The following is a 27,037-nucleotide window of genomic DNA, read 5'->3' as shown; positions in this document are numbered from 1 at the left end:
GAAGCCCAGTCATCTGCAACAGGAACCCAGTCTATATGCCGACGCCTCTGCGACAGCGCCGCTGCTACATCAGGAAATACACTAGATAACTAGGTAAGGCCATTTCCTTGTTTTCCCAAAGTTGCCTGTGCCGGTGTCATCGTTCAACGTTGCACGTAATCTGAGGTGAATATTTTGAACAGTTAATGTTTTCCGGTCAAAATCTGATGTTGGCCTAATTATTTTGAAACATCAATCATACTTATACTCATCTTTGTTTTGGAAGCTCGATATGAAATTTAATGTATCATTTGTAACAGAGATCGAGTAACATCAGGGGTGTAACATGTATTAAAGGGGCACTGATGCGGAGCGAATAATGCTTCTCGCCAACGGTCGAATTACGAAAGCAGACCGCAAATTGGTCAGCGCCCACTCCTTCGACCGTGACGGACAAAGGAACTGGGCTCCTGTCCATATTAGCAAAATTTCTTCACTTAAACAGTCAGGAGGCCGGATGCCCATCACATGCCATTTGTTTAAAAATATCCATGGTATTCCTTGTCTGATCGTAACCATATATCCCAGCAGTGTAGTTCTTTTCGGATGCTTGGATGGTATACTTACTGATCCAATTTGATCCCATTTCTGTGTTTTTAACCTCGATATTTAATCATGTTACATGAAAATATTATGTCTACAGGCACGTAGCAACCCATTTGTTTCAGTACGGAAGATTGCAAAGCTTTATATTTAGGTAGTTTTGAGTGTTGGTTGAGCTGTGATAGCAAATAGCATACGTAAATTTTGGTAGCTATGGTAGCTACAATGGTTTATTATTTATGATAATAAAACACACAGTTGATTTATTTGAATTTGTAAACAAAAAAAACGATGACCTTGGCTTTGGTAGAGAAATCTGAAAATTGTCTTACGTAAAAAAAACTTATTTCACTTATTTACCAAAGTACACAGCAAATGCCTGTGTGTATTCCTTATGTAACGAAATTCCGTTGGTATCCAAAAACAGTTTCGGCCCATAAGTGTTTTCAGGCTGCATGCGACACAGAGATTACATCTTCCTTGCTGTAACTCGCGTTTGATGGTGTAAACCTACACGTGTTATTTGTCATCATTCTCTTGATGGTCAATTCATGAATTTATAACAGGTATAATTAGTAGCAACACCACTTCGGTTACTCAACAAAGGTTCCCATTTGGCATTTCTCCTGTCTGGAGTAAATACTCAACATTATGAATTAAGGTCTGTAATGGCAAATGTATTGTATGTTATGTAATATGTGCATGTAAGTGATGCAAGAGGGTTTATCAGCTGAGTTACAAAAACAAACATCGATCAAAGGATTAACCGATAACACACTGATTGATTAATTACTTTTGTTCTTCTAGCGGATTTGTCAAAAGGCAGTGTGTGTAGATGACTACACCCTGTCGTAAAGTGTGAGTGCAAAAACAACATCCTCCCTTCAAAAAATTAACCACCCTTGCGTTGATTGATTGCTCAATATTGGTCAACTAAATTACTTAGAATAGTGGACATCATACAATTAGTTGCCAGGTGTGCTATCTTGGGAGACCAATGAGAGGTTTATCTAGTTTTCACCAACGAAAGACGTGAAACGATGTGTTACTTTTTCGCAAATGAGACAGTTGTAAGACACGCGACACAGAGCAGGATTATTTACCAGCTGCAGATGAATGGAATACGATTTCTTTTACGTGGATATTGATGGATACATTCCTGAACAAGGTAGTAGCCTGACACTGTTGCTATAAAATTAGTCTGTTTTACGTTCATTGTTTGCATTTTGTTTTAATTTATTTGTTGTAGCATTCAGCAGAATCTGTATGACAGAAAACACACACTAGATCGCGTATGTATGTGAAATTGGATCCACATTGGCAATCTATACAATGTATAAATGTTGCTGTGATGTTAGAAATTTACTATGAGTATAAGCAAATCGTGTGTTCTTTTATTAATTTTCAGAATCATACAAATATGACAATAAACTAATTAGGGTTATGAGACAAAATATAGAGACGTACATTGGCTTCGTTATTTTTCCGTCCTAATAGTTTTTTACCATTTCTACCACTGGCAGATGATTAACCTTCAAAGTGTTTCATTTGTTTTCATAATACATTTGTAATGAAGTACAATTGACTTCACCTCAGTTGATCTGTATATAATTAAACTATCAATTGCGCTTACGGACTGCGCAGCAGAGGTCACGAACCAGTCACGAATTCTGGGATATCATCCGGGTACTCACGGGAAAAAAACAATAACAAAAGTTTACACCAGTCCACGGAAAATGCTCCGCATCAGTGCCCCTTTAACTCGCCAGTTTTCACCTTTGACGTTTAGGTTTATGGCTTGTATTCACTTAAAATGCACTTATGGTAGTAGTCTAAACGTAGTCTGCAGACTGGATGCAGTAGGAGATATGTGTTTTGTACTGATCGTGTACAGATCATCAGTCACATTCCTCATATAAAGGAAAGGCACAGAGCAATATGTTACACGGAAGACGTATGAATTTTATATATTAGCACATTATCTTGTTATAATGAATTTAGATAAAATGACAGTGTAATCCTGAACTAAGTTGCATCAGCACAAGACCCCAGGTTATTGTGAAATATGTGTGACTATATCATGTTTGTTGGTTTCTTGTTACTTTTAGCTTCAATCATGAATACTGTTTTCTTTGTTGCTGTTTTTGGAGGTGTGTGACTGGTGTTTTGACTGCTCATTGCTGACTAAATACCTGACCTGCCTTTACTTGTTTCTATCGTTATTAAAGGGGCACTGATGCGGAGCGAATAATGTTTCTCGCCAACGGTCTAATGACGAAACCAAGCTGCAAATTGGTCAGCACCCGCTCCCTCGACCGTGACGGACAAAGGGACTGGGCTCCTGTCCACATTAGCAGAATTTCTTCACCCTAAAAAGTGTGGAGGCCGGATGCTCATCACATGACGTTATTTAAAAATATCCATGGTATTCCTTGTCTGATAGTAACAAAACATCCCAGCAGTGTAGTTTTTTTTCCGGATGCTTGGATAGTATAGTGACTGATCCAATTTGATCCTATTTCTGAGTTTTTAACCTCGATATTTAATCATGTTATGTGATAATATGATGTCTACATGCACGCAGCAAGCCATTTGTTTCAGTCCGAAAGATTGAAAAGCTTTACATTTAGATAGTTTTGATGGGTATTTTTGTTGGTTCAGCGGTGATAGTAAATATCATACGTAAATTTTAGTAACTGTGGTAGCTACCCCGGTTTATTATTCATGGTAATAAAAACGCACAGTTAATTTATATGAATTCGTAAACGAAAAACGATGACTTTGCGTTTGGTAGAGAAATCTGAAAATTATCTTACGTAAAAAAATCCCAAACCTATTACACCTATTTACCCAAGTACACAGCAAATGCCTGTATGTATTCCTTATGTAACGTAGTTCTGTTGGTATCCTCAAAACAGTTTCGGCCCATAAGTGTTTTCAGGCTGCATGCGACATTGAGATTACATCTTCCTTGCCGTAACTTGCGTTTGATGGTGTAAACCTACACGTGTTATTGTCATCATTCTCTGGATGGTCAGTTAATGACTTTATAACAGGTATAATTAGTAGTAACACCACTTTGGTTACTCATCAAAGGTTCCCATTTGGCACTTCTCCTGTCTAGAGTAAATACTCAACATTATAAATTAAGGTCTGTAGTGGCAAATGTATTGTATGTTATGTAATATGTGCATGTAAGTGATGTAAGAGGGTTTATCAGCTGAGTTACAAAAACAAACATCGATCAAAGGATTAACCGATAACACACTGATTAATTACTTTTATCTTCCACAGCGGATTTGTCAAAAGGCAGTGTGTGTAGATGTACAGATCTATACTGACTACACCCTGTCGTAAAGTGCGAGTGTAAAAACAACATCCTCCCTTCAAAGAATTGACCACCATTGCGTTGATTGATTGCTCATTATTGGTTAACTAAATTACTTAGAATGGCGGACATCATACATTTAGTTGCCAGGTGTGCTATCATGGGTGACCAATGAGAGGTTTATCAGGTTTTCACCAATGTGTTACTTTTTCGCAAATTAGACTGTTGTAAGACACACGACACAGAACAGGATTATTTACCAGCTGCAGATGAATGGAATATCGTTCTTTTATGTGGATATTGATGGATACATTCCTGAACAAGGTAGTAGCCTGTCGTTGTTCTATAAAATTAGTCTGTTTTACATTCATTATTTGCATTTTGTTTTAATTTATTTGTTGTAGCATTCAGCAGAATCTGTTTCACAGAAAACACACACTAGATCGCGTATGTGTGTAAAATAGGATCCACATTGGCAATCTATACAATGTATAAATGTTGCTGTGATGTTAGAAATTTACTATGTAAAAGCAGACTGTGTGTTCATTCATTAAATTTCAAAATCATACAAATATAACTATATATATAAACTAATTAGGGTTATGAGACAAAATTTAGAGACGTAAATTGGCTTCGTTATTTTCCCGTCCTAATAGTTTTTAACCATTTCAACCACTGGCAGATGATTAACCTTCAAAGTGTTTCATTTGTTTTCATAATACATTTGTAATGAAGTAAAATTACTTGACCTTAGTTGATCTGTCTATAATTAAACTCTCAGTTGCGCATACGGACTGCTCAGCAGAGGTCACGAACCAGTCGCGAATTCTAGGATATCATCCGGGTACTCTTGGGTGAAAAACAATAACAAACGTTTACACCAGTCCACGGAAATTGCTCCGCATCAGTGCCCCTTTAAACAATCAGATCTAGAGTTGATGTCTTGATGAAAGTTTCAAACTGAAGTTGACCCCCAGAAACATGATCATGACTTGCTGTCATGACACCAGGGAGTCATAATGACTCCTAATGTTTTATGCTTTGGGCAAACACTGGTCAGAGGATGTCATGTTCACATGACATTGTTCTGAACTCATTTGAAAACCGTATTGAAGAGTTCCAAGTCATCATTAACTTATAAATAGCTCTCTGACCATGAATAAATGAAGTTTTATGCCACTTTTAGCAATATTCCAGAAATATCACAGCAGGGAACACCAGAAATTGGCTTCACACATTGTACACATGTGGGGAATCGAACCCAGGTCTTCAGTATGACGAGCGGACACTTGTAACATTAGGCTACCCATTCGCCTACATTTAGATATTGAGCTGCATTTGCTTCTCTTGCCTTTGCAGGATCTGCTGTTTAACTCATGTATTATTTTTGCCTTTTCAGTACTGTAGTTATGATTCTTTGAAGTGATAAAAACTATTACATGTGTCATGTCGGATTTTACTTTCACATTTTGCTGACAATGTCATGCGTGAAATCATTTCAAAAGCCTTATGCCCACATGACTAACCCATTTGTTTTGACTTTCAATAAAGGGTATAACAATGGCTGGACTGTATCCACCTGTAGGTGGCAGCACCGCAGCCCAGTGTGTGACCAAGGTCGAGCTGAGAGTTGAATGTAAGAACCTGAAGAATAAAGATGTCATGTCCAAGTCTGACCCCTGTGCCGTGTTGCTAATGCAGGAGGGAAGCCAATGGAAGGAGGTAATGTTTACGTTTGATAGAATTGAGATGGCACAGCACAGGTTAATGAAACAGTAACTTGGTGGACACTTGTGTATGTGCTCCTCAAACACCTGCCTGTCCCTTTCTCAGCACTCCTTCCTTGTAACAAATAGTGAACTGTGTCCATATTTTGATCATACTTTGTTAAATAACATTTTTCATTTTAAGGACATAAATTCTGAAAAAAAAACTCACAGAGTTGATCTGATGTTTTGATTAAGATCAGCATTTCATTGAGTATTTTATGTTTATTAGTTTATTAGTATTAGATTGCAATTCATCGATCCACTTTTGAGCCAAACTGACTGTACCAAGCATCCAATGCTGTAATAAGGATGGCCTTGACAACAGTTACTGTCTGACTACGGAAACATAAATGCTGAAATATCTTCTGTGTTAAAGTCTTTACACATGGTATTTACTTGCAGCTGGGGAGAACGGAGAATGTGGTGAACAGCTTGGACCCGGTGTTTGTCCAGCCCTTCAAGGTTGACTACTACTTTGAGCAGGTCCAGAAGGTGAAGATTGCAGTGTATGATGTGGACAACAAATCCCGTACACTTGAAGACGATGACTTCTTGGGTCAGATTGAGTGTACACTGGGCCAGGTAAAGATTACTCACCATGATGTGATTACGAATACCAGTTATGATGGCTGTTATGAAATCTCTCATTAGAAATGCTTCTGTTCTTGATTCTAGATCCAACAGTAAGTGTCGTTCACTTTCTGTCATATATTTTGACATGGAGAAACCCTTGAAGATCTGGATTAGAATTTGTTTCCAACACCCCATGTTTGTACTAAGAGGCGACTTAGAGTATAGATATCATATCCGTATTGCACTGATTGATGATCATGCTGTTGATCACTGGATTGTCTCGTCCAAACTTGAGTATCTACAGAATGCCATCATTTAGCTGTAATACTGCTCTATTACTCACCCGTGGAAGATACTGTAGTGTAGTATTTTTACAGCAATATTACACTAGAGTAGTACCGCTACATGTATGATGTTGTAAGGGTTCAGAGTTATGACGTCACAATGCTACTGCCGCTGTTGTGGTGGTATTGGACCTTGTTTGACTCATGGAAAACTGGGAGTCCTCACACTGTAGCTGCAGTTTCTATCAATATGTGTTGGAAGTAATAAACAGATTACTAAACTTGCTTCCGTGAAATACCATTTTCATTTAACTCATAAAAGATTTCGTATCAAACTCACTTTCACTTGTTTGATACCAAATCATTCATTCTTTTCATGGAAATGGTATTACATGGAAAGTCGTTTAGTATCCTCTATGTATGCGGAGTTAAAAACAGCAAACAGCAAACAGCAAACAAAACTCCTTGGAGATCTAGCGATACACAAGGATTCAACAATCAAGAATAATTTACTTCTCTAATATCAGTGGAAATGATAACAATGGGTGGCTTCGGGCAGCAGTAACTATGGTAGTGGTACAGTCAGTGTTTAGGAGAATCCTGTTTTGATGAGTTCACAACAGCATTAAACTTCTCAGTCCCTCCGAGACTATCAGACTGTTAGTCTTCTAGTATTTACAGCGGTGGGGCAGCCATAAGCTCACTATTCTCAAAGCTTCATCTTCCATCTGAGATAGAAATACGTCAGTTGTGTCTTCGATGAGGAAAATTCTTCCTCTTCATTTTTGTGAAGTTGCTGGGAATATTGCTGAAGTGCATGTAACTTCAGCTTGCTGTTGTTTCAGCTTGTGTCCCAGACTCCATACATCACAGCTTTACAGAACAAGAAGGGAGACAAGATGGGTCAGAGTGCTATCACTGTAAGTTGTAGTCCACTCTCCTGCCTCAACTGCAGTGTCCTCGATAAACCTGCTATTGACATGAAATTAGTGAATCATTTGAACTGTTGATTTCGGAGGATATTTTTTATTGTTTTTTGTTTCAACTTTATAAGCTGAATTTGCATTTTTGATAATTTGTTACTGTTAGTCCATACTGAAGGGTATCAGAATCTGCAAAGTTGTGTTTTGTGTTGCATGTAAGCCTTTGTAAATCATCATTGACTGACTGTTGCCATGGTTACAATGATGCATTGTTACTTCCAGGTAAAGTCTGAGGAAATAAAGGCTGGGTCAGACAAGGAATCGGTTAATTTTGATTTCAGAGCCGCCAAACTTGACAACAAGGTTAGTTTCATACCTGTGTTTTCTTGGGACAAAATCACAGCAGTTGACATTTCTGTAATCACGACAGTTTTGAATGGTGTTTGGATGTTTTCATGATTTTAACTTTTTTGAATAGTTTGTGTTGTTTGTGGATATTCAAGATATTGGGTTTGTTTCTTTAGGACACATTTGGGAAATCAGATCCATATTTGGAGATTCTCAAGAAAGCTCCTGATGGCTCATGGCAGGTTGTCCACAGAACGGAGGTAAGTACTTGAGCATCTCTGGACAGTTACATGACCAGTAACAGTATTTGAGAAATATTATATGAACATAGATATTATTGGTGCTTTGAATGGGCCAATATGCATCATGTAAGTGTTTTTATAAATATTGACGTGATAGATGGTTGTTTCATTTTGTTTTCATGTGAAGATAATGTAAGCTCATATTTTTTAATCTGTTTAAAATGATAATGTTGAAAATATTTTGTTATGATTGAAATGGGAAAAGGTAGTTTCAAATTCTATTTGCATTAAGACATGAAGGTCAAGGTTAGAATATTAATCTTCAGTAACCCATGCTTGTCGTTGGAGGCAACTAACATGATTGGGAGGTTAGACTCGCTGACTTGGTTGTCATGAGTCCCCAGTTGCAGAGATAAATGCTCATGCTGTTGATCACTGGATTGCCTGGTCCAGACTCAATTTCTTTTACGGACACACCCATATAGCTGGAATATTGCGAGTATGGTGTAAAACTAAATTCACTCATTTGCATTGTATGGGTAGGTGTAGTATATGACTGAAGGAGGAGGACAAATGTTTAGAATCTTATTGTAGTTTATATGAAACAGAACAAATGTACTCTGCAAACAGCTCTTTAGATACAACTTACATCTGTTGTTTGTTGTGATAAGAACAGTCCCACAATATTCAAGACAAAAAAAATGCCTTGCTGTTCTTGTATCATGCACGACAAGCATAGTTATTATAGTGAGTGAGTATGGGTTCACATTGCTTGTAGCAGTATGCATGCAGTATCACACACTGTACCTATGTAGGGGAATCAAGGTCTTCAGTGTGACAGGCTGTTTTTATAAACATATTACAATATTTCGTGTTATTGATTGTCTCCATAAACTGAAACAGAATGAGCCCATGCCCGCTAATAGTCTACAGTTTCCTGATTGACTGATATTTGAATGGCCTTGTCATGCATTATTGCTATGTTCACTCATAAGAATCAATTTCAACTAATTTTCAGAAATATGCACTTTGGATACAATGTGCAAGCTAGTTTTGATGTATTGATGTGTCAATAAACATTAAGTTCTGAGAAGTACACTTATTATGTCCATGTCCTTGACACATGTTTAGTATTTACACAGCTGTTTCTTTCAGGTCGTGAAGAACACGCTCAACCCAAACTGGCGTCAGTTCAGTGTGTCAGTCCACTCTCTGTGTGGCGGAGACAGAGACAGCGAGCTCAAGGTAACCATAGAAAACGTCTTTTGAAGAAATGAGACCTGAAAGAATTTCATGGTATTTGAACATTGGAAAATAAGGTACCAGTGTGGTCTATCCTCAGAAGATTAATCTATCACTTCATTTTCAGACTGACTTTGCGTAATTAAAACTTGTTAGTGTTGTTTAATATTTTGAATGCTTTTGCCAAAACATGAGTAAATGTTCCATCTTCAGTGTTGCAACCAGGCCACGGAATTGCGTGATTCCCCCTATACGTACATCTCCCGTAATAAAGGAAAACTGATGCGAGACCTGACACGCAATGTTCAAATGACTAGTACCTATTATGTTGTGTCAACGCACGCACCTGCATAACATATGTAAACAAGACTGCAGATCATCTTGATAAACTCTTCTGTTTGTTAAACCAAACCAGCTTCATCAATCTCTCTCTTGAAAGAAAGAGAGACGTTTATTTCACAAGTGTTGAGCCATTTCATGAAGACTCATCCCCCTCTTTTGTATCAGTTAAGGGGGATGTCCCACTTAATCCCTCATTCCTGGATGAATCACTGCTTCTGTTGATGGAGATTCTTGGATGGAATAGGTCTAAAGCATTCCTTGCAAGAGTTGTCCATGATGTATACAGTCATGCCAGACTCAGACCTGTGAAGATCTGGGTTAGAACTGCTCTTCAATAATCCATACTTGTTATAAGAGGTGACTAACCAGATCCAGGAGTCAGGCTTCGCTGACTTGCTCCACACATGAGCTTGTATGACTGCTGTGTAGTTTGAGGCTCAAGCTGTTGAATTGTCTGGTTCTGACTCAATTATTTACAGACTGCTGCCATATAGCTGGAATACTGCTGAGTGCTGCGACATAATGATGTACAGACCTTTATCATGCAGCTCCATCATCAGTGTCACTCACTCACTCACCTGAAGAATGTCTAACCTCATGTCGTGTTACAGATTGACGTGTACGACTGGGACAGTGACGGGTCACATGACCTGATAGGTGGATTCACCACCTCCCTCAATGACCTGCTGAAAGCTGAGAAACAAGAGGTAGGATTATCTCCCTTGGTGATATGATGAGGTCAATTTCCAGCTACTTATTTACCTCCTTATGTCATATGCTCAGTAACTGATGGGCAGATTTGCTTGTGTTACGATTCACACTGTGTGTGTTTGGATTCAAAATTCACCACAGTCATGACTATTGATGTGTTGGCTGTCTGCCCAAGTCTAGGGTTTCACCAAAATGTTCCCTGATATTTGAACTGCAGTGTAACTGTAACCATGGTAACAATGCAATGTTAGTTATGATATAAGTTTATCGCACATCTGTCCATCTTCCTTCTGGAATTAGCTACTCATAATCAGCTGATGCTTTGAAACGGCAACATATCTTCTTAATGACAACTGCCAGTTTTATATTTGGATTCAAAATATGTTTATCTTATTTGATAATGTCTGTCATATGTAAAAAAAGAATATATTTGGTTTTCAGAGACATTGCATTCAGATGTCAATATGAATCTAAATTTGCGTTATTTGTTGTGTTGACAGACCTCATGGCCTTGCATCAACCCGAAGAAGAAGGCTAAGAAGAAGAACTACACCAACTCTGGCATCGTGATGCTTTCATCGATACGGGTGAGACGCTGTAGACAAATATAAACAGTAGTCAGGAATTGTGTGGTCTCGTTGACAATTTGTAGGATTGATTCCATGACCTGGTTGATGGTGAGTTACAGGAGACTGCTTGACATGCATTGTAGCGATCACTGTGTTTCTGATCTATGAAGAGATGTTGGGGACAAGTGGATCATTGACACCTCCACTTTCTGGAACATGCCCAGACATGCAGCCATCTTGATGCTAGGAATATTGCAGAGTGCAGTTTTAGTCAGTCAACAATATTTAGTTCATTACTGACAACGGGAGTAGATGCAGAACACCAGTGAGAACCAGTGAAACAAGGATACAACAGTCTCAACTGATGTTAGTCAGTTAGTCAGATACAACAGTCTCAACTGTTAGTCTGCTGATGTTATATTTGTATATTTGTGTTTTCTTTAGATACTGATTGACTTCTCCTTCCTCGACTTCATCATGAGCGGCACACAGATCAACCTCACAGTAAGTACTGGTAAACACATATAAGCTGATCCACGACCTGACAAATGACCCCAGTTTGCATACTTGGGAACACCCCACAGAACGATCCACTTGAAACAAGAGGGAGACAGGTTGTCTGATAAAAATCGAGATGTTCATTTCCCATTTTCAATTCATGCATGAATTGTTATAGCACACTCGATTTGGGAACAGGTACAATCCCAACGAACTGAATCAACACAATATACTGAGCAAATATGTTTAGTACCACCGATCCATTTCACGAAGCAAATGACATTTTCCTGGGTTTTTTTTAACGAAATTGTTGAATATCTAAAATGCTTGTCAATGCCCCAATCATCTATTTGTCTTCGTCTTAACTAAAGGTTAGCGTGGAATATCAGTATCTTATGCCTGAAATTGCAGTCTTATCATTCGAAGGAATATGCGGTGTTGATTTAATGTCACGGTTAGCATGTATTGCACGTGCATAATCGTCAAGCTACCTGTAGTAGCCAAGTGTACTCGCCCAATTTGTTGTACCGCATGTCACAGACAAATGCGTTTAGTGCGCAGAATCATCTAATATGTGTCTAGCAGTAGTCCTCCAGTCGAGACACCCTACTCTTGTGCCAAAGCGGGGGGGGGTCTTTGTCGGCAAAGGTACTACAGGAGTGTACCAAAAACAGAGTTAAGGTAATTTTAAACAGAGGGCAAGCAAGCCCTTATGCAACCCCAAATCAAAACACTGTTCCCTTTCAGCTTATCGTGAGTGGTGTTATGCATTGCAAAATATTTGTCACTATGAATGATTGTTTGTTATATAACAGAATTGTTTGCATTTAACACAGCATTATAGCAGTTCTGATCAAGAATTCGTTTCTGTATTCTGATTTTATATATGGGGTATGTTTATGTACCCAAAAACATACATCGGGTAGACATCAGTAGGACCAGTGCTGACAACACCCCATTCAGCAGGACTTGTCGTCTGCTCAAGGATCAATTTTCACTATTGATAGATGCATCACCTAGACTGAAACTGGTGCAGTCAGATACAAATAAAACAGTATTGAAATGAACATTTATGACCCAGACTAGAGTAAACAAATAAAGGATCACAGGAAAATTCATGCATTCCTTTAAAATTTTCCAGTTTTCGTCACTAGCTGTGAATCCTTTATTTTTTTTCTCTCAGTATATATTTGCTATAGAACTTGATCGTTGGATGTATGTGAGTTCACTTGGCTAAAAAATATGTCTCCATCATATCTGCTCACACTGAAGCTATTAAAGTTGGCAATAGTAATAAAGTAGAGAGGGAAATTATCACTTTTTGATAAATAGTTCAGTAAACATTAACATCATGCATTGTGTCATAAAATCAGGGCAAGTGGAAAATTAGTCAGGACAAGTTACTGTCTTGAAATCACTTGCCCTGTGGCAAGTGGCTTTTCAACATATTTTTGACCCCCTGATATTGTGTGTGTTCCTAAACCTGGTGTTCCATATAGGTGGGCGTGGACTTCACAGCGTCAAATGGTGACCCACGTCAACCAAACTCACTCCACTACTTTAACCAGCACCAGCCCACAGAGTATGCACAGGCCATCCAAGCTGTGGGCAATGTGGTGCAGGACTATGACAGGTACCCTGAGACCTTTACCCTTTCTTGTACTGTCTGTTTGACTGGTTTCATCAGTGTGTGATTCAACATTGGAATAGGAACCATTGCTTTTTGTTAGAGAGTGAATGGTTTGACTCAGTCAGTTGGTTGATTTGTGTATCATCATGTTCACACTGAATGTAATGTTGCTTATGACATCAACCACTGGTTTGTCTGGTGAGACTCAGCTTGTTGTCAGATAGTGGGAGTATTGATAAGTGTGACATTTAGAAACCAAATCAAATGCTTAAGCTTTAATACTCTCGTGGATAGGTAGTACTGGACACTTATGACAAACAATAAACTAAGAATAAAGAATATTAGAAATATTTTCTTCTGCTTGTATTCATTACAACCCAGTCTGGTCCAGTATCAACAGTTTACAGATTGTAGATGTGGCTGTCCTAAATGCCAATACTTTTCTCTTTTCATAGTTTTTGTGGCATTGTTCCACCAATAGTGACTCCAGGCAGGGGAGATAAATCCCTCCTGTCACCATGGTTATCAGAGCTGCTTGAAAATCGGAATTGGTTTGTCAAACTGGATAGACAGGGCCATTGTTATGCAGTGTTCTCTGAAATAAACTCAACACTGTGACTAATCTATTTCCACTTTAATTCTATTTGCATATGTGCATACAGTTGTAACACTGTTCACAACAGTCTAGCCCTGTTGTGACTACAACGAAAAACTGTCAATAGGTATTGCAAAATCACCTTATCAACTGGCGAGTCATAATCAAATATAACGATAGGCCATCAACTATACAACCTCTCGCCATGGTATCATCCCATCCAGGATGATGACTGGTGAAAGACTACGCTGTGTTAACACATCTGGCTGCCACGGGAATGAAAACATACATGTCAAAGTCACATAATCGGATAGTGCAATAACATGTTTTTCCATTTATGTTGTTTTGTTTCAGTATTTTCTGATGTTCTTCTTTCAGCGACAAACTGTTTCCTGCACTGGGGTTCGGGGCCCAGATTCCACCCAACATGGAGGTGTCCTTCGAGTTCGCCATGAACTTCAATGCCCAAAATCCATTTTGTGCAGGTTGGAATGGATGAATTGACATATCAGTTTTATATGTTCAGGGATTGGTCTGTTTTTCCTCCGTCTAGTTCCTAGAGTGTCTTGTTCGGACTCCATAAGTTTGTACCGTGCATTGTAAAGATCAGCTTGTGACCAAATTTTGCAGATGCATCATAATTCTCAGTACATTGTGTTAGGTAATGAAATATACCCAAAACCGAGCCAGATATCAGGGCTGGTAACTTTAAAGTGTTATCAGCCCAGAGAGAATTTAACCAGACTACATGAGGAGAATTTAGCCAGATGAATGGAACATCTAAACAGTTCACCAGATCAATAGGCTGGCTAGCTGTAAATTTAAACCGTCAGTCAGAAGTCTAGTCTGTCTCGGGCGGTCAGATGGGCCTTATTGCATGCACTGCTTTATAAAAACAGGCTGCAAAGACTTCTAAGATATTTAATATGATTTTCCACAAAAGAATTTCTCTGGAGTTCAAGAACATGCTGTGTGCCTGTGTGGGAATTTGATGATTTATTCACAGGCTTGTATTTCCTTCTCTTTGCCATGCTTCATGCTGTCTGTCTTGAAATCCATGCATCTGATCTGAGACGTAAACAGAAAGGCTGTTGACTCTCTTGTTGCCATGGTTGCAGGGATCCCAGGTGTGTTACAGGCGTACTACAACTGTGTGCAGAATGTGAGACTGTATGGCCCTACCAATGCTGCTCCCATCATCAACCACGTAGCCAGATTTGCAGTTGCTGCTCAGCAGGAGGAGCCCATGAAGGGAGCCTCCGTAAGTCTCTACTTTACTCTGTCATGGAGCCCACTAAGAAACCTCCTTATGCCACTGTTTTCACTGTCATGGAGCCCACCAAAGGAGCCTCTGTGTGGTACTGTTTTTAATTTCAGCTGTCCTAAGGGATCCACTCAATTAATCAATCAATCGATCAATCAATCAATCAGATCAGCTTTCTGCCATACACTGTTGGTTGATATTTCCCATAATTCACTATCCCTGTGTTTATCAGGCGTACTACATACTACTGCTGCTGACTGACGGCGAGATCACCGACATGGACAGGACAACTGAGGCAGTGGTCAACGCCTCCAGCCTCCCTATGTCCATCATCATCATAGGGGTAGGCGGGGCCAATTTTGCTGCCATGAACTTCCTGGATGGCGATGATGGCGTACTGAGGACGAGGTCGGGTCAGAAAGCGCGTAGGGACATAGTTCAGTTTGTGGCATATAGGGACTTCAAGAAAGTAAGTCAAATGGTGTGTGTTCTAACCTTCTTTTTTCTTTCTTTCTTGTGTCAGTGTTATGTCTTATCTTGTGGCATGGTTGTTTCTAGCCGAATGTTTTTCTTTACTTTCATAATAAATAAAATACTTCTATGCCGTCCCGTGCATGGAACCCATTTATAGACTATTTCCTGGAGAATGGCAGGAGGCACGTTGATCCCAACCCATGTCATACCACACAGTGGTACCTTGTGTTGCCATCAGCATTGTGCTCGGCATTTTGGTATAAGACAAGGACTGTCAACTCCGAGTCAGTGTATGTGTCTGGATTGGGTAACCATGTTAAACTATGGCATGGTATCTCAGTGTGCTGGCTGTTTAAAACAGTTTGTCCAAACAAGGACAAGCAGACGCTCACACAAACATGTTCCTATCTGCACGAATCTTGAATGAGTTGGTTTGTCTGTTAGTTTGTTGTTCAGCACATCACTCTCAGCAATATTCTGGCTATATTGTGATGGTCTGTAAGTAACTGAGTCTGGATATGACAATCAAGTGATCAACAGCATGAGCATCAGTCTAAGCATGAATGAGACTCTAACCCCAATTCACATCTCTTCATGGCTCTCTGTAACATTTGCTAACATTGTTTCTCTTTTTTAAAGAAAAATTTACCTGAAACTCCTGAGTTGTGTTACTCAGAAGTTCATTTAAGCAGTTGTAGGACAGTTCAACTAGTCAATACCTACCAGCTATGACCTTCACCTTGATAGTTTTAAACAAGGCCAGAAAGTTGGTCTTGACATTGAATGTCAACTATTTTTCATATGTTCGATACTTCAGCTAAACCATGGCTACTTGTATCTGGCTGCATGTTTTTCACTTGTCCCATCTTTGCTGTGTAGTGATCTTTGCAGTTTTAAGCACCTGAACAAGTCATGTCATTATACCTTATTTTCCCTGAAACCCAAATGCCAGTATTGTTAAACTGTTTATTCACTGCTGTATTTATCCTGGTTAGAATTGATTTTCAGTAACCTATGCTTGTCGTAAGAGTCGAGTAACAGGATCGGATGGCCAGACTCGCTGACTTGGTTGACACTTGTCATCGTATCCTAGCATAGATTGATGCTCATGCTGTTGATCATGGGATTCTGTGGTCCATACTGGATTATTTACAGACTGCCCCCATATAGCTGGAACATTGCTGATTGCTGTGTAAAACTAAACTCTCTCACTAATGTATCTAATTCACAGGCTTCAGCTGAGGAGCTGGCTCGCAATGTGTTAGCAGAGGTACCGCGGCAGGTCACTGGTTACTACAAGATGAGGAACATCCAGCCTCGACCTAGAGCTCCAGCAGCAGCGCCACCTACTTCCTGATCAGAAACACACAGAGTTATCTCTCATCTTGGATGGTGCCAGTTCATTTTTAAGTATATATGAAAACTCAACTGTAATCAAATGAAATACCTAGTATGTTTCAAGTGGTTTAGGGTAGTGGTTGTATTGCAGAACTAAGGCTGCAGCTGACAAGTAAACTGAGATTGTTTGGTTTGTTAGTCACTTGCAGTTTCATGTTGATATACAGCTTGTGTATGGGCATGCAAAAGACATTTTAACAAGGCCAAAAAAATTTGTATTTTCATTTAGTGCTTAAGACTGCAAAGATAATTCATAATAATTTGTTATTTTACTGATGACACATATGCAGTTGTTGTTGAGCTGTTTCAGTATTATTGTGGCTTGTTTGACTTTCTGCAAACCTGCTTCACTTTCTGCAAACTTGCTTAAAATCTAAAAAAAAATAAGGACATAGGCAGCTGTTGGAGAAAGGCTTGTTTCTATTCATTTGTGTAGTAATGGTGATGATGGTGATGGAGATGACGATGTATGTCTGAAAATGTATTTGAGAAATATATCTATATATATTGTTAAGTTTCTACATGGAATATGCTTCTTTATACATGTAATGTTACTTTTTCCTATTCTGTCCAATATATGCATGTTTTGTTATGATGATGTATATGTATGCTATATTTAATATTAAAGGTTATGATGGTTTTGACTTGATGCTAGTAACATAAAGGCGATGCAATACTCACTCATTCACTCCATGTCTTTGTTTCTGTTTGCATTATTTAAATCATGAATTTAATGCATATGACTTCCACTTATTTAGTGCATGTAGACTGCCATTGGTTGTAACAGTCAGGGTAGCAAGACAGTCAGGGTAGAAAGACACGTGTTTGTAATTCTTAACTTATCAGGGACAGGCATAAAACTGTTTTTAGTAAATATATTACTGTTGTGTGTGTGGTTTCCATGATAACAATCTTCTTTTGAAAAATGGGTCCTCGTTGGTTAGTAGTCCAGTGGGAAGTGTGTTGACCGACCACACATAGCACCATGGTTGGATTCTGTATGAAGCATTACCTTGTGTCCCTAAAACTACTCCCAGTGTGTTAGCAGAGATACCAACCTCTATGATTTTATCGTAGTAACTGCAAATTTTAGACTGAAATTCCGCCATACACCAGTATGATGGCACAGACATTCTACAAAATTTGAAGAAAACTCTGATCTAAAGACAAAAACATACATTTTCGTCAATATTTACCAAAAAGAGACGACAATAAGATATTTAATGCTGATAACCTGGAAATTTGCTGTTCGAGGTTTCTGAAATTAAATCTTCAGTCTTCATTACTGTCATATTATCTTTTTCCGAATCCTGATATTCAGTGTCTAGTTGACTACTTAGTTTATTGTAAAATTACCAATACTGATTAACACACAAACAATGGTTATCAGTTCCATGATACTTCAGTCATGTCTGAACCAATCGTGTTGAAGGTCGTTTGGCAACTGTGTCTTCTCAGGCAGAGGACTTCAGCTTCTGTTGGGAATGTGAGGTGGTACTGTGAGGTTATATTTTGACCAGTAAGTTTGTTTTGCAGCTTCTCAGGGAGCTGAGAATAAACGAGTGCAGGTTGATCCAATGACAGGTTTAACCAGTGTAATGCTTGAAGAAAGTATTGTGTGTGGAGTCATAGGCTTTTCAGGCAGACTTTTGTCATTTAATTATGTTATATTTGGGATTGCACTTTTTTAGTACAGTTCAGATTATACTCCTTTTTTTATGTTGAATCCTGTCCATCGTGACTTACACCAAAAGAACTACAATCTGTACTTGACTAGGAAAGATGTTACATTTGTCCACTTTCTAAATGGCATAACTTTTGATGTTAACATGATGATGATGATGAAGATGATGAAGATGATGATGGTGATGATGATGATGAGAGGACATGATCTCATTCCTGTTAGTCTGTGTTTTTCTAATCTGTGTTATATATGTTTGTTAAAGAATCATGAACATTAGAGTAATGTTGTAGAGTAATTACTCTATCAATGTTGTAGAGTAATTACTCTATCAATGTTGTAGAGTAATTACTCTATCAATGTTGTAGAGTAATTACTCTATCAATGTTGTTCATCAGATATCTTTATCTTCTGAAGTTTGTATTTAGATATAATAATTTTAATCTTATAACAGACCGGTTATCATTTCTAGTTAATGGAAGAGTTTCATGGTAAGTGGTTTAGTAAACACCAGTCATTGCATGTTATGAAAAGACCCAAACCCATGAACTGTCTTTCATAACTTTGTACAGAAAGTGAAGTCAACTTACCCCTGCAATTGATAGAAAACCAAACTTTCAGCTGTGATAAACATATCACATCATGTGCCTTGAAACAGATGGACTGTAGAGAGGATCAGATTGTCGGCAGATACTGTGTCTATTTAAGAAATTGTCAGCAGATATTGTGTCTGTTTAATAGATTGTCAGCAGATATTGTGTTTAACAGATTGTCAGCACATATTTGTCTATTTAACAGATTGTTAGCACATATTTGTCTATTTAACAGATTGTCAGCAGATATTGTGTCTATTTAACACATTGTTAGCAGATATCGTGTCTATTTAACAGATTGTCAGCAGATATGTCTGTTTAACAGATTGTCAGCAGATACCGTGCTTGTTCAAACGATTGTCCATAGATATTGAAAAACATCTGTCTAACAGATTGTCAGATTTCGTGTCTGTTTAGCAGATTGAATATTGCGACTGTTTAACAGATTGTCATCTTGTAGATGTTTATTGAGGGGTGTCCTGCGTCAACAGTTAGTATGACATAGATAAAAGTCCATTTACATAATAATCAGCAAAGCTCACTCAAGCAAGTTTTCTACATGCTTTAAAACAATTATATTTTAGTGAAAGTTTCGTTTTTGCATGTAATTAGTATACACCTTTATATGTTATGTTTATATTGGTAAATACAACTGTCATGGTAGTGAGAGTTGTTTGTTTTTATTGTCTGCATCAGAGAGGCTTCAATTACCAAAACCACCTTCAAACCCCTTCAAGGAGACACTATGCAGGTTTTGTGACCAGAGTGTGTGTATGTTTATGTATGGACGACAACTGTGAATACGCAAGAATTGTGACCAGACAAACCCGTGACTGATATAATGAACAGTGATGAGTGGTGACAACAATCTACCACCTGACTGATTGTGACCACCAGATAAAATAAGCTTCTTGATGACCATGTTATGTTGAGGGGGACTATTATGAATAAAGGAGAAACTTTTCAGCCTCTGGTCCCTGTTTGTACAGACTCTTGTTCAGTGCAGGAATTCAGCAAGTTGGAGAATAAAGCTGGCTTGAGGAATAATCCAACTCCATCCTAACAGTAAAATGATGCATGATCTGTATGGCGACAAGATCCCATATTTTAACATTTTAATATTCCCGAGTCTGACGATCTAGATTGTATGCCTTTTTGTATTATTGTGGAAGCATGTAAATATCATCTGGTTGTATATTCCGACCTGTGACAACTCGTATACATGATCCTTAAAGATCCTGTTGAGAAGTGGTCATCAACCACCATGCTTGTCATAAGATGTAATGTTATTGTGTGGTCAGGCTCGCTGATTCGGTGTTATCATATCCAAAAAGTGCAGGTAGATGTTCATGATGTCAGGCACTCAAATGAGTGGTCTGTGTTCCATTATTCACAGATTACCTCGGTATGCATGGATTGAGTGGTCTGTGTTCCGTTATTCACAGATTACCTCCGTATGCCTGGATTGAGTGGTCTGTGTTCCATTATTCACAGATTACCTCCATATGCCTGGATTGAGTGGTCTGTGTTCCATTATTCACAGATTACCTCCATACGCCTGGATTGAGTGGTCTGTGTTCCATTATTCACAGATTACCTCTGTATGCCTGGATTGAGTGGTCTGTGTTCCATTATTCACAGATTACCTCCATATGCCTGGATTGAGTGGTCTGTGTTCCATTATTCACAGATTACCTCTGTATGCCTGGATTGAGTGGTCTGTGTTCCATTATTCACAGATTACCTCCATATGCCTGGATTGAGTGGTCTGTGTTCCATTATTCACAGATTACCTCCATATGCCTGAATTGAGTGGTCTGTGTTCCATTATTCACAGATTACCTCTGTATGCCTGGATTGAGTGGTCTGTGTTCCATTATTCACAGATTACCTCTGTATGCCTGGATTGAGTGGTCTGTGTTCCATTATTCACAGATTACCTCCATATGCCTGGATTGAGTGGTCTGTGTTCCATTATTCACAGATTACCTCCATATGCCTGGATTGAGTGGTCTGTGTTCCATTATTCACAGATTACCTCCATATGCCTGGATTGAGTGGTCTGTGTTCCATTATTCACAGATTACCTCCATATGCCTGGATTGAGTGGTCTGTGTTCCATTATTCACAGATTACCTCTGTATGCCTGGATTGAGTGGTCTGTGTTCCATTATTCACAGATTACCTCCATATGCCTGGATTGAGTGGTCTGTGTTCCATTATTCACAGATTACCTCTGTATGCCTGGATTGAGTGGTCTGTGTTCCATTATTCACAGATTACCTCTGTATGCCTGGATTGAGTGGTCTGTGTTCCATTATTCACAGATTACCTCTGTATGCCTGGATTGAGTGGTCTGTGTTCCATTATTCACAGATTACCTCTGTATGCCTGGATTGAGTGGTCTGTGTTCCATTATTCACAGATTACCTCTGTATGCCTTAAATTTGCTTTTTCGCAGCATTAAACAGTTCACAAAGAATCAAAACAACCATTAACATGAGATGTGATTTAGAATGGCAACAACGAAATCTTCCATTTTTTTGTAAGAAATGTTAAAAGCAGGTTTTATTTACAACTAGGACAATACAATACCAGTTCCTCACCATCTTACTTAATGGGCCTGAAGCCTGCCATACAGATTCTAGGTTAGGTTTTATGACAGCGTTATGTTTTGTATTGTTCACATTAAGATAAAACCTTTCTGGAATATTATGAAATGTATTTTGGGAGCAGTCGATCGCATCAACTGACATTATACTTGTATGGGACTCAACCTAACAAAAGTACTAGAAACGTACTTGACCGAGAAATATGTCATGTTACATTTGACCATTTTCTAAATTTCTAAATGGCATTGTGTATTCATAGTTTGTGACCTTGGGTCCCCAGTCAATTTGCACTTGTCACAGCAGAACAAAAAGTGTATACTCTAGACTACCACCTGTCCCATTTGCATGTTTTGTGGCTGAGTTGGTTAGATAGCTGACGGAGAACGTGGGTTCGAATCCAGGATGGGATTCAACCTCACAGAAGCTTCTGGACCCCGTCTCCTAAGATTACATAATTTTCCTTGTATCATTTCTACCTCCTGTATTGCCTCAGGATAGTCGAGGGCATTGTGGAGTCCAGTGTAAACTCAAAAATAATGAAAAATCTCATAAAAAAGATCATGTATTTGACCACATTATAAATGGCACAGTGTATTCACCCTCAGTAGTTGTTACTCATCTGTGTATAGTTGACCCCAACATGAACTCCAAAGTCGGGTAAAATTCCTCGTCAGAGTTTACAGACATCAGTTCAGAATGCCAGTCTTGTTCAGGGTTGTACTCTGTGGAGGAGACTTCTTAAAAATGAAATTTCGATTCAGATGTACCAGTGATGAGGGCAGTGACCCACACCGTAGGACCGGGATGACACTGTTGACTGATTGGTATTACGATGCAGTCATAGGTTGCCAGGGAGCGATATTTTCGAACGACTGGACAAGCGAGAAAAGCACCTTTCATCCTCGTGATCTGAACAATCCTGTTCCATCCTCCCTGTAAAGGGTATGACAATGTTTTAACGCCTTAATATACCCGATACCGCTAACCTGGACTTTGTTCCACTATCAATTATTGTGGAGAAAAGTATCAAGTATTTGCGTGGTGTATTCCAACCGGGTATTCATGATACCCGTGTAGATCTGGAGTTGGAATTGGCCTTCGGTGACCCATGCTTGTCGTAAGAGGCGACTAACGGGATCGGGTGGTCAGACTCGCTGACTTGGTTGACACGTGTCACCGTCTTCCATTGGCGTAATTCGATGTTGATGTTGATCACTGGACAGTTTGGTCCAGACTCGATTATTTACAGACCCGCTGGAATATTGCTGAGTGGGGCTTTAAAAAAAAGCAATATTTTCTTGTTTCAGTTAGCTTTTATTTGAACACGTTTGTCTCTGGATGGTGTTCTGTATTGCCTCTGGAAGCTCTATGAAGTTCAGCCAGCGTTCTGACAGCAGCGTACATGAAACATTAATGTCATGCAAAAAAAGGTTCGCATTAACAGTGACAAATATAATTTGAGGTTTATCTGAGCGAACATGAGTCAGTCAACCAGACAGCTGAATGCAGTGAACACTGACTAAACGTGCCTGTTGTGCGCTGGTGTCAGTGCAGATGTCAAAGACTGTCCATCAATACCTAACTAAGTGTACAAGTCACGGATGCCTGCACCTAAAAGATGTAAGTGGCTGATAAAAAATTCACTCCATTGTTTGTTTATGAGCATCAGTGGTCAGTTCCACAGGCACGATCTTAGCATGACATCAGTTGATGTTTTGAGTCGTGGAAGTGGTATTCAGGATCAGCCATATTTTTGTTGAACACATTTGTCTCTCAGTAAGAGTCGTGTGCGTTCTTTGGACCCTTGAAGATCAGGGTTAGAAATTGTTTTCTGCAGCCCATGCTTGTCGTAAGAAGCGACTACCGGGGTCGGGTGGTCAGGCTTGTTGATTTGTTTGGCACATGTCATCGGTTCCTAGCCTCGTGGATCGATGCTCAAGCTGTCGATCACTGGATTGTCATTTTACCTTATTTTCCCTGAAACCCAAATGCCGGTATTGTTAAACTGTTTATTCACTGCTGTATTTATCCTGGTTAGAATTGATTTTCAGTAACCTATACTTGTCGTAAGAGGCGAGTAACAGGATCGGATGGCCAGACTCACTGACTTGGTTGACACTTGTCATCGTATCCCAGCATAGATTGATGCTCATGCTGATGATCATGGGATTCTGTGGTCCATACTGGATTATCTACAGACTGCCCCCATATAGCTGGAACATTGCTGATTGCTGTGTAAAACTAAATTCTCTCACTAATGTATCTAATTCACAGGCTTCAGCTGAAGAGCTGGCTCGCAACGTGTTAGCAGAGGTACCGCGGCAGGTCACTGGTTACTACAAGATGAGGAACATCCAGCCTCGACCTAGAGCTCCAGCAGCAGCGCCACCTACTTCCTGATCAGAAACACACAGAGTTATCTCTCATCTTGGATGGTGCCAGTTCATTTTTAAGTATATATGAAAAATCAACTGTAATCAAATGAAATATCTAGTATGTTTCAAGTGGTTTAGGGTAGTGGTTGTATTGCAGAACTAAGGCTGCAGCTGACAAGTAAACTGAGATTGTTTGGTTTGTTAGTCACTTGCAGTTTCATGTTGATATACAGCTTGTGTATGGGCATGCAAAAGACATTTTAACAAAGCCAAAAAAATTTGTATTTTCATTTAGTGCTTAAGACTGCAAAGATAGTTCATGTTTAATTTGTTATTTTACTGATGACACATATGCAGTTGTTGTTGAGCTGTTTCAGTATTATTGTGGCTTGTTTGACTTTCTGCAAACCTGCTTCACTCTCTGCAAACTTGCTTAAAATCTAAAAAAAAATAAGGACATAGGCAGCTGTTGGAGAAAGGCTTGTTTCTATTCATTTGTGTAGTAATGGTGATGATGGTGATGGAGATGACGATGTATGTCTGAAAATGTATTTGAGAAATATATCTATATATATTGTTAAGTTTCTACATGGAATATGCTTCTTTATACATGTAATGTTACTTTTTCCTATTCTGTCCAATATATGCATGTTTTGTTATGATGATGTATATGTATGCTATATTTAATATTAAAGGTTATGATGGTTTTGACTTGATGCTAGTAACATAAAGGCGATGCAATACTCACTCATTCACTCCATGTCTTTGTTTCTGTTTGCATTATTTAAATCATGAATTTAATGCATATGACTTCCACTTATTTAGTGCATGTAGACTGCCATTGGTTGTAACAGTCAGGGTAGCAAGACAGTCAGGGTAGAAAGACACGTGTTTGTAATTCTTAACTTATCAGGGACAGGCATAAAACTGTTTTTAGTAAATATATTACTGTTGTGTGTGTGGTTTCCATGATAACAATCTTCTTTTGAAAAATGGGTCCTCGTTGGTTAGTAGTCCAGTGGGCAGTGTGTTGACCGACCACACATAGCACCATGGTTGGATTCTGTATGAAGCATTACCTTGTGTCCCTAAAACTACTCCCAGTGTGTTAGCAGAGATACCAACCTCTATGATTTTATCGTAGTAACTGCAAATTTTAGACTGAAATTCCGCCATACACCAGTATGATGGCACAGAAATTCTACAAAATTTGAAGAAAACTCTGATCTAAAGACAAAAACATACATTTTCGTCAATATTTACCAAAAAGAGACGACAATAAGATATTTAATGCTGATAACCTGGAAATTTGCTGTTCGAGGTTTCTGAAATTAAATCTTCAGTCTTCATTACTGTCATATTATCTTTTTCCGAATCCTGATATTCAGTGTCTAGTTGACTACTTAGTTTATTGTAAAATTACCAATACTGATTAACACACAAACAATGGTTATCAGTTCCATGATACTTCAGTCATGTCTGAACCAATCGTGTTGAAGGTCGTTTGGCAACTGTGTCTTCTCAGGCAGAGGACTTCAGCTTCTGTTGGGAATGTGAGGTGGTACTGTGAGGTTATATTTTGACCAGTAAGTTTGTTTTGCAGCTTCTCAGGGAGCTGAGAATAAACGAGTGCAGGTTGATCCAATGACAGGTTTAACCAGTGTAATGCTTGAAGAAAGTATTGTGTGTGGAGTCATAGGCTTTTCAGGCAGACTTTTGTCATTTAATTATGTTATATTTGGGATTGCACTTTTTTAGTACAGTTCAGATTATACTCCTTTTTTTATGTTGAATCCTGTCCATCGTGACTTACACCAAAAGAACTACAATCTGTACTTGACTAGGAAAGATGTTACATTTGTCCACTTTCTAAATGGCATAACTTTTGATGTTAACATGATGATGATGATGAAGATGATGAAGATGATGATGGTGATGATGATGATGAGAGGACATGATCTCATTCCTGTTAGTCTGTGTTTTTCTAATCTGTGTTATATATGTTTGTTAAAGAATCATGAACATTAGAGTAATGTTGTAGAGTAATTACTCTATCAATGTTGTAGAGTAATTACTCTATCAATGTTGTAGAGTAATTACTCTATCAATGTTGTAGAGTAATTACTCTATCAATGTTGTTCATCAGATATCTTTATCTTCTGAAGTTTGTATTTAGATATAATAATTTTAATCTTATAACAGACCGGTTATCATTTCTAGTTAATGGAAGAGTTTCATGGTAAGTGGTTTAGTAAACACCAGTCATTGCATGTTATGAAAAGACCCAAACCCATGAACTGTCTTTCATAACTTTGTACAGACTGTGAAGTCAACTTACCCCTGCAATTGATAGAAAACCAAACTTTCAGCTGTGATAAACATATCACATCATGTGCCTTGAAACAGATGGACTGTAGAGAGGATCAGATTGTCGGCAGATACTGTGTCTATTTAAGAAATTGTCAGCAGATATTGTGTCTGTTTAATAGATTGTCAGCAGATATTGTGTTTAACAGATTGTCAGCACATATTTGTCTATTTAACAGATTGTTAGCACATATTTGTCTATTTAACAGATTGTCAGCAGATATTGTGTCTATTTAACACATTGTTAGCAGATATCGTGTCTATTTAACAGATTGTCAGCAGATATGTCTGTTTAACAGATTGTCAGCAGATACCGTGCTTGTTCAAACGATTGTCCATAGATATTGAAAAACATCTGTCTAACAGATTGTCAGATTTCGTGTCTGTTTAGCAGATTGAATATTGCGACTGTTTAACAGATTGTCATCTTGTAGATGTTTATTGAGGGGTGTCCTGCGTCAACAGTTAATATGACATAGATAAAAGTCCATTTACATAATAATCAGCAAAGCTCACTCAAGCAAGTTTTCTACATGCTTTAAAACAATTATATTTTAGTGAAAGTTTCGTTTTTGCATGTAATTAGTATACACCTTTATATGTTATGTTTATATTGGTAAATACAACTGTCATGGTA

At 38.5% G+C, this 27,037-nt stretch overlaps 1 protein-coding gene across 7 annotated transcripts; it reads left to right on the top strand.

The window, feature by feature from the left end:
• Positions 1 to 11: 11 nt before the first annotated feature.
• On the top strand, positions 12 to 27,037 carry LOC137257693 (copine-3-like). 7 transcript variants are annotated; one of them, XM_067795071.1, is made up of 15 exons: positions 12 to 93; positions 5,462 to 5,632; positions 6,082 to 6,261; positions 7,382 to 7,456; positions 7,742 to 7,822; positions 7,984 to 8,067; positions 9,205 to 9,294; positions 10,245 to 10,340; positions 10,845 to 10,931; positions 11,358 to 11,417; positions 12,911 to 13,044; positions 14,015 to 14,121; positions 14,755 to 14,897; positions 15,133 to 15,381; positions 23,933 to 27,037. In XM_067795071.1, exons 2-15 carry the CDS (start codon positions 5,471 to 5,473, stop codon positions 24,056 to 24,058), a joined length of 1,674 nt encoding a protein of 557 aa, XP_067651172.1. In that variant the 5' UTR covers positions 12 to 93; positions 5,462 to 5,470; the 3' UTR covers positions 24,059 to 27,037. The 7 variants fall into 7 exon arrangements, with proteins under 7 accessions (XP_067651172.1, XP_067651175.1, XP_067651174.1 ...); XM_067795074.1 differs by having other exon boundaries at positions 29 to 93; positions 15,133 to 15,369; XM_067795073.1 differs by lacking the exon at positions 23,933 to 27,037 and adding an exon at positions 16,606 to 19,709 and having other exon boundaries at positions 29 to 93; positions 15,133 to 15,369.

Source organism: Haliotis asinina, chromosome 12 (assembly GCF_037392515.1).
Source record: "Haliotis asinina isolate JCU_RB_2024 chromosome 12, JCU_Hal_asi_v2, whole genome shotgun sequence".
Classification (NCBI taxonomy): domain Eukaryota; kingdom Metazoa; phylum Mollusca; class Gastropoda; order Lepetellida; family Haliotidae; genus Haliotis; species Haliotis asinina.
Note: the sequence above shows the minus strand (reverse complement) of the source record. Positions and strands in the feature narration are given on the sequence as shown.

Coding starts and splice junctions, on each gene's coding strand:
- LOC137257693 (XM_067795071.1), top strand. CDS start 5,471: ATGGCTGGACTGTATCCACCTGTAGGTGGCAGCACCGCAGCCCAGTGT. Junction 6,262..7,381: donor TTGAGTGTACACTGGGCCAG/GTAAAGATTACT, acceptor CTGTTGTTTCAG/CTTGTGTCCCAGACTCCATA. Junction 14,122..14,754: donor CCAAAATCCATTTTGTGCAG/GTTGGAATGGAT, acceptor CCATGGTTGCAG/GGATCCCAGGTGTGTTACAG.